Source organism: Marmota marmota, unplaced genomic scaffold (genome assembly GCF_001458135.2).
Source record: "Marmota marmota marmota unplaced genomic scaffold, marMar, whole genome shotgun sequence".
NCBI lineage: Eukaryota > Metazoa > Chordata > Mammalia > Rodentia > Sciuridae > Marmota > Marmota marmota.
The window spans coordinates 61,428,896-61,438,144 of record NW_026000174.1 but is presented as its reverse complement, the minus strand read 5'-3'; the positions used below and the strand labels follow the sequence as shown (position 1 = coordinate 61,438,144).

The following is a 9,249-nucleotide window of genomic DNA, read 5'->3' as shown; positions in this document are numbered from 1 at the left end:
ATCTCAACACAATACCTTGAGGGTAGTTCTCATTGATATTTTTATTTTTCAGGTGGAACAAATGAGGTTCAGGGAAGTTGGGATCAGATCAGGGCTGGCTGTATAGTAATGGGGGGTGGTCAGTAAACAGTTGCTGCCTCTGGCCTTCAGAACTGCCCCTGCCCATTGTGCATGCTCCCACTGTAACTCAGTTACCACACTTGAAAACAAACACTGGGTTTGAGACTATGAAATGACGAGTAATAGCAAATTGCTTCAAATTCAATTTGATTTGGATTCAGTGAAGACACTGAACTTAAGAATCACTCTCCTAGGCCCAAAGCGTAGTTTTCTAATTAATACTATGTAAATATGAATGTGTTACTTAATTTTTGTCTCATAATTTGAATAAACATGATGACTAATCAATCTCATAATATTGTTGAAAGGAATTAATAAATATGCAAGTAAATTATCTGCAGAACAGTATCCAGTACATGAACAATACAGAACACAAGCTTTTACTAGAGTACAGAAAACTGAATTTGAAGATATATTCAACCCAATGATTCATCTTGGATAATTTATTGAATATTCTACATATCAGTTGATAAAAGTAAAATTAAAAGTTGGGAGATCATTCATAAAGATCCTTTGGATTTAATAGATTGTATAGATAATTAGTGCAATACTGTTTAATCCTATGCTTTGAGATCTATGGAAATTTGAAGTGTAAATTTATGCTGTAATTAAATAATGCACGTGGTATTTATACATCTCAATTTCCCTAAATCTCTTTTTCAGCTTTTTATTTACTTATTTTTAAAATTCTTACTCTACTACATCACAAATGTGACCCATCTAGAGTAAACATTTGTTAAAATAATCACCCATTAAATATGCAAGGCAGACTATGAATTTTTAAGTTACTTACTGAAGTTTAAGGTGGTCCATTTTTAATTTTAATTTTTTGATTAACGCGTAGTAATTGTACATATTTGTGGGGAGTAGTGTGATACTTCAACACATGTATAAAGCATATACTGATCAAATCAGGGTAATGAGTATTTCCATCTCCTTAGCACTTCTTTGAAGACTTCAAGCTCCTTCCTTTCAGTTCTTCATAGTCATAAAGCAGGTTATTATGAAATATAGTCCCTAGAGCTTATTACTTTCATTTGACTACACTTTTTGAATTAAATATCCTCTGTGTCTCTGTCCCCTGTTCCTCCTCTCTTCCCAGGCTTCAGTAATCATGGTTCTAGATTTAGTAGATGCTTTTTAGCTCCCACATATGAGTGGTCATGAAGTACCTGACTTTCTGTGTCTGGCTTGTTTCACTTAGCATAATGTCCTCCAGTTCCACCCATTTTGTTGCAAATGACATGAATTTATTTTATATATATATATATATATATATATATATATATATATATATATATATATATATATGGTTTTATATATATCACTTTTTATACTGTTTATCTGCTGGTGGTCTCGTAGGTTGATTTCATATCTGAACGTGTGAATAGTGTTGTAGTATACGTGGCAGTTCAGGTGTTTCTTTGATAGGCTGATCCCATTTGGATATATGCTCAGAAGTGAGATTGCTGGATCACATGGAAGATCTATTTTTAACTTTTTGAGGAACTGCCATACTGTACTCCATAATGGCTATATGAATTGACATTCTTACCAACAATATTTAAGAGTTCTCTTTGCTTCGCATCCTTGCCAGCATGTGTTAATTTTTTTGATAACAGCCATTCTGATTGGGTGACATGATATCTCATTGCTGTTTTAATTTGCAATTTGTCTCTTTTTTTGTGTATTCCTCTATTCCCTTATTTCTCATTGGCACAGGATATCTCAGGATTCCCAAATATTTGATGGACAACTGTACAGAAGTGACACAGTTCATCCTCTTAGGACTAACCGATGCCCCAGAACTGCAGGTTCCCCTCTTTATCATGTTCACTCTCATTTACCTCATCAATGTCATCGGGAACCTGGGGATGATCGTGTTGATCCTGCTGGACTCTCGTCTCCACATTCCCATGTATTTTTTCCTCAGTAACCTGTCTCTGGTGGACTTTGGCTATTCCTCAGCTGTCACTCCCACAGTCATGGCCGAGTTCCTTACAGAATACAAGACTGTCTCCTACAATGCGTGTGCAACTCAGATGTTCTTTTTCATAGCTTTTGCCACTGTGGAAAATTACCTCTTGGCCTCCATGGCCTATGACCGCTATGTAGCCGTGTGTAAGCCCTTACATTACACCACGACCTTGACACCAAGTGTATGTGCTCGTCTGGCCATAGGATCCTATGTCTGTGGCTTCCTGAATGCCATATTTCACATTTGGGACATATTCAGTCTCTCTTTTGGTAAATCCAATGTGGTCCATCACTTTTTCTGTGATGTTCCAGCAGTCATGGCTCTGTCTTGCTCTGCTGCACACCTTAGTGAAGTTCTTCTGGTTTTTATGTCCAGCTTTAATGTCTTTTTTGCTCTTCTGATTATCTTGATCTCCTATGTATTCATATTTATCACGATCTTGAAGATGCACTCAGCTCAGGGCCACCAAAAGGCTTTGTCCACCTGTGCCTCCCACTTCACTGCAGTCACCATATTTTATGGGACAGTCATCTTCATGTACTTACAACCCAGCTCCAGTCACTCCATGGACACAGACAAAATGGCGTCTGTGTTTTATACTATGGTCATCCCTATGCTGAACCCTATGGTGTACAGTCTGAGGAACAAGGAGGTCAAGAGCGCATTCAGAAAAGTGGTTGAGAAGGTGAAAACTTCTATGCAAGATTGAGATTTTAACATTGTGTGTGCCCAGTAATTTCATTTCTTTGCTCTCAGACCTTCCTCTTTCAATGAGTCACATTTAAACTCCATAATGTGTAGAAATTCCTGTGGTAATATGCTTGCCTTTTCAGAAGTCTGTTGTCCAGTAAAAAAAAGAAAACATTGTAAAGTATGAATGGGGAAGGCCAAGGGGAATGGTCAAACCTTAGTAATGATATTGGAACTTGCTTATCAAACCTTAGTAATGACATTTGATTTATTGACTTGTTCCATTTATATTTTTCCTACTATATTCCTGTACAAGTATACATGTTGAACAGGGAAACTAACTTATATATGTATATTTTTTTGTGGGCATCTACATATTGGAGTGAAAAATTTGTCAGAGGTAAGTGGAGTAGGGCTAGTTTTTAATAAAAGTTAATAATTGATTGGATGTTACAGTATAAATTTATTTTTTTTCTGAATAAATTTTATTATTAGAAGAATTTTAGATTCACACCAAAGAGAGGGGAAGGTACAGATATTTCCCATGTAGCTTCCTCTGTTATTACTCTTCCCCACCAAAGTTGTATATACCTTTGTTAGAAGTGATGAGGCACATCATCACCTCAAGTTCATAGCTGACATTGGGATTCCATGTTGGTATTGATATTCTGTGGGTTTGAAGAAATGTATAATGACATGTCCATTATTGTGGTATCATTCAGAGTATTTTCACTGCCCAAAATATCTTCTGTGCTCTGCCTATTTATTTCATCCTCTCCCCTAACCTCTGGCAACAACTGATGTTTTGGGGTCTAGTTTTGCCTTTTCCAGAATGTCACATAGTTGAGCACATACATAGCTCCCCCCTCCTCTTTTTTTTTTTTTAAATGAGAGTCAAAACACCCTTTACTGCTTACAACAGTAAACGGAATAGAGAAAACCAGAACTCTTGCGTTTGGGGTGGCATTCATAGACTCGGTTGCCAACCTACAAATGTGAGGCGTAGCCTTTCACATAGATTTCTTTTACTTAGTAATAACATGCATTTGTTTTCTCCATATCTTTTCATGGTTTAATAGATCTTTTTTTTTTTTGGTATTGTATAACATTGCATCGTCTGGATGGACCAAACATTCACCTACTGAAAGATATTTTGGTTGCTTCCAAATTTTGACAATTCTGAATAGAGCTTCTGTAAACACCTATTGCTTCACTCATGTTCTTCAACCTCATTGGAAGTTCTATTGATTTTTGTGGTCACTTATACAGTGTAGATCCTCTTTAATGTTCTACCCTGGGAATGCTTTTATGTTTTTATTGAACTTTTAGTTGACATCTGAAAAGTAATATGTATAAATCTAAACTCTTGGTTTCATTCTCCTAATCCAGATTCTGATTGCACTGAGAATGAATCTACTGATAGAGCCTTTGAGAGGTATATAAACTCTGCTGCCACCACTCATAATTTCCTACCAAACATATATTTTTTTATACTGGGGATTGAACAGAGTGCTTGACTTCTGAGTCACATCCCCAGCCTTTTAAATATTTTATTTAGAGACAGAGTCTTATTGAGTTGCTTAGGGCCTCCCTAAGTTGCTGAGGCTGACCTTGAATTCACTAACCTCTGGCCTCAGCTTTCTGAGCTGCTGGGATTACAGGCATGTGCTATTGCATCTGGCTCCTACCAAACTTTTTGATCCATATGGTATAGCAGCATATTATTTTAGTTTATTTGTTAAATAGGAAGTCCATTTATTCATAATGCAGGAAACTGTTCATCCTGACCTCTTTTCTTTTTGTGTTCTTCTTATGTCTCATATTGGTTATTAATATACTCAGAAAGCCCAATTTAACTTTTCATATAAAATGATCATCCCTCACATTCATCAGATATACTTTTTCTTTTTAAAGAAATTTTATGGATGCATTATAATTATACACATTAGTGTGATTTTACTTTTTGGTTTTGATAAGAACACAATATGAGATCTACTATCTTAAAATTTTTATTTTCATAGTAGAATATTGTTAATTAAGGGTACTCTGCTATGTAGCAATCTCTAGAATTTATTTATGTTGAATAATAGCAACTTTACAGTAATTTTAGAGCAGCTCACCACACCCATAACCCCACTTCCATAACCCCCATTCCATTGCATACCTCAACAGCTACCATCCTATTCTCTTTTTTTTTATGAATACCTTATATAATAGAATCACATAGAATTTGTCCTACTGTGACATTTATGTTGTCACATATAACAGGATTTCCTTCTTATCTAAGGCTGAATTTCATGTATATGTATCATGTATCCTCATGGATTTTTAAAGTCATTAATCCCATGATGAAATTTACATTGTTTCTATCCCTGACTCTTATGAATGATGCTATAATGAACACGGGAGTGCCTATGTCCAAACAAGACCCTAATTTCAAGTCTTTTGGATATATACCAAAGAGGGGGATTGTTGGATCTTATGGTAATCCTGTTTATAATTTTTTAATTTAATTTTATTACTTCATTGTTTTTAAAAATTTGTTTCTGTTGGAATATTATAACTGTACACAATTTTGTGGTTCACTTTGTTCTACTCATAAATGCCTATAAAATAATTTGTTCCATTTCAATGCCCAGTACTATTCCCTTTTCTCTCCTTCTCTTTCCCCCAGATTCCTTTCCTCTACTCTGTCTTCCTTATATTAATTTATTTTTTAACTGGTGCATTATGGTTATATGTAATAGTGGGATTCCTTGTTGAATATTCATACATGCACAGAGCATAATTTGGTCAATTTCATTCTGTAGTTCCTCCCTTTCCCATCCTCCCTCTCTTTCTTGATCACTGTCCTCTACTTCACTGTGTTCCTTTTTCATGAGATCTCCATTTTTAATTCCTTTTACATCTTTTTCTTTCTCAAGATTCCACATATAAAAGAAAACCTTCAATCCTTGACATTTTGCATCTTTTCACATTTAACATAGATGTTTTCCATTTCCATTAATTTACCAAAAAGTAAAAAATTTTATTCTTATTTATGACTGAGTAAACTTCATTTTGTCTATATATCACATTTTCTTTTTCCATTTGTCTATTGATAAATGCCTAGACTGGTTCTATAACTTAGTTATTGTAAATTGTGTTGCTGTAAACATTGATATCCATGTATCACTGTAGTATGCTGATTTTAATTCTTTTAGATAAATGACAAGGAGTGGGATGGCTGAGTCAAATGTTGGCTCCATTCCTAGTCTTTCCAGGAATCTCTATACTGCTTCCCAAAGTGGGATTGTATAAATTAGCAGTCCCACCAACGATGCAGGATGATAGCCCGCCCCTCAACATGTTTGCCAATATTTATTATTATTTGTATTATTAATAGTTACTATTCTGACTAGAGTGAGATGGAATCTCCATGTACTTTTGATTTATATTTTCTTAATTGCTAAGGATGTTGAACATTTTTCAGTATTTATTGGCCATTTGCATTTCTTCTTTTGAGAAACGTCTGTTTAGTTTATTTGCCGCTTTATTGATTGATTTATTGTGGTTTGGCTTGCAGTTTCCTGATGATTACTGATGCTGAGCTTCTCTTCTTAAACCAACCATCCATCTGTCAGTCTTCTTTGGAGAAATGTCCATTCAAATATTTTGTCCATTTTTAAATTTGGTTATTTGTTTTTATGCTAAGGAGAAGTAGGAGTTCCTTACATATTTTGGTTATCATTATGGTTTGGATATTTAAAGTCCCCCAAAGGATCATGTGTTGAAGACTTTGTCCCCAGCCAACAGTACTGTTGGGAGATGATTGAACCTTTAGGACACAAGGCCTTATAGAAGGAAGTTACATCATTGGAGGATGCTCTTCAAAGGGATATTGGTACCCTGCACCCCCCACCCCTTCTCTATCTTTCTCTCTCTTCCCTGATCTTTCTCTCTCTTTGCTTCCTGGTCACCATGAGATGAACAGACTTTATCTGACATACATTCTTCACCATGAAGTTTTTCCTTATCACAGGCCCACTGACAACAGGGCCAAGTGACTATGGACTGAAACCTCTGAAACCATGAGCTAACAGAATCTTTCTTCCTTAGAAGTTGATCATCACAGGTATTTTGTCACAACTATAGAAATCTGGTTAGCACAGTTATTAATTTCATCTCAGATTCACAGTTTAAAAATGTTTTCTTCCATTCTGAAACAGAATATAAATTTATGTCTAATTTTCATTATTTCTTAAGTTGACTACTGTTCAAAATCTTAATTTTCAATAGAAGCAAAAAGAGTTGACCTTTTAAATGACTGTATTTTAGCACTTTACTGAGAGATATAGAAACATCCATTGATGTAGACAGCTTTTAAACATTTTTTTTTCCTTAGAGGAGGAAGAGTTCTTGTCTGGAGGTTCTCTCAAGCCAATGGCTGGACATCAGGTAATGATGGAGTCAGTCCAGGAAAGGACAGCAAGGCGGCCACTCTCCCCAATGTCCTTGGAGCAAAACTCTTCAATGTGGCAGGACCAGCCATTTAAATACAGTTCAAAGTTGGTGGTTTACCTTGGTAGATTGGTTACACCCAGTGACAGTCAATGTCCATTGGTTATGTCCAGTGAGGTGATGTGATTGCAACTGGACATGTTCTTTGCACATGCCCATGGAGCTGTGCTCCCTATCAATTTATATATCCTGGAGATTAGTGCTCTGATACGCGTGTAATAAATATATTTTCCCACTCTGTGGGCATTCTCTTCACATTATTGATTGTCTCCAACAATCTTTTTGGTTTGAATCCATCCCATTTATTAATTCTTGATTTTATTTCTTGTGCTTTAAGAAGTCTGGTGCAGGAAGTCAGGATCTAATCTGACGTGAAGAAGATTTGGGCCTACTTTTTCTTCTATTAGGCACAGGTGACTGGCTTAATTCCCAGATTCTTGATCCACTTTGAATTGAGTTCTGTGCATGGTGAGAGATACAGGTTTAATTTCATTCTGTTGCATATTGATTTTCAGTTTTCCCAGCACCATTTGTTGAAGAGGTTATCCTTTCTCCAATGTTTGTTTTTGGTGCCTTTGTCTTTTATGAGATAACCGTATTTATGTGGGTTTGTCTCTGTGTCTTCTATTCTGTACCATTGGTCTACATGTGTATATTGGTGCCAAAACCATGCCAAGTTTGTTACTATTGCTCTGTAGTATAGTTTACGGTCTGGTATTGTGGTGCTTCTTGCTTTACTCTTCTTACTACAGATTTCTTTGGCTATTCTGGGTCTCTTATTTTTCCAAATAAATCCATAATTGATTTTTTGATTTCTATGAGAAATGTTGGGATTTTAATTGGAATTGCATTAAATCTGTTTAATGCTTTTGGTAGTATGGCCATTTTAACAATTGTAGTGATTCTGACCATGGAAATATGAAGGGAAGCATTTCTCTGGTGAGTAAACTCCTAGGGGTAATAGGCACCCTGTTTCCAATGCTTAGAATGCTCTGCAGTTTCTCGTAGGAACTAGTAAAATAGCTAATACATGTGCAATGTCTAGCTGCTGTGGCAATGCCCTGCCTTAGGAGACTTTATGTTAGACTTTTATCAGCCTCCACCTTGATCTCAGGCACATAACTCCTGGGAATAAAGGAACTTGTTTGCCAGATAACTACAATGTTTCAACAAGCCGTGGTGCTCCTAGACCTGCCCACCTAATGGAAACTTCAGATAATTGATTTCTTGAGAGCTACACAAAGTTCCTAACATTGCATAATGTAACTGCAGAATAAGCAACCTTACTGATACAATAAACAATAATGTAGTTATTGTACTAATGACCTAATATAACCTATCGGTGTAAATAAACATGACCACTTAGATGAGCAGCCATCTTTCCATCCTCTGCATCTTGTCTCTGTGTCTCTTTTTATTTTCCTTACAGACAATATTAGTTCTTCCTATCTAAGAACATGGGAGATCTATCTTCTAAGGTCTTCTTCAATTTCCTCCTTTAGTGTTCTGTATTTTTCATTTAAGAGGTGCTTCACTTCTTTTCATGCTTTCTGTATGTCTTTCCATGCTTTCCATAGATTGATTCCCAAGTATCTTATTTTTTTGAGGCTATTGTGAATGGGGTAGTTTTTCTAATTTCTCTTTCTGAGGGTTAATCACTGATGTATAGAAATGCATTTCATTTATGGGTATTGATTTTATATCCTGCTACTTTGCTGAATTAATTTATTAATTCTAGAATTTTTCTGGTGAATTTTTTTGGATCCTCTAAGTATAGAATCATGTCATTGACAAACAGTGATAGTTTGAGTTCTTCTTTTCTTATTCATATCTCTTTAATTTCTTTCCTCTGTCTAGTTAATAGAGTTTCAAGGACTATGTTGAATAGGAGTGGTGAGAGAGGACATCCTTGTCTTGTTCCAGTGAGGAAATGCCTCCATCCGCCCCCCCCCCCCCTTTTG

At 35.8% G+C, this 9,249-nt stretch overlaps 1 protein-coding gene across 1 annotated transcript; it reads left to right on the top strand.

Moving 5' to 3' along the window:
* Nucleotides 1-1,868: 1,868 nt before the first annotated feature.
* LOC107159943 (olfactory receptor 5B2-like) lies at nucleotides 1,869-2,807 on the top strand. The gene has a single exon (XM_015506589.1). It carries the CDS (start codon nucleotides 1,869-1,871, stop codon nucleotides 2,805-2,807), a length of 939 nt encoding a protein of 312 aa, XP_015362075.1.
* The last annotated feature ends 6,442 nt before the right edge of the window (nucleotides 2,808-9,249 follow it).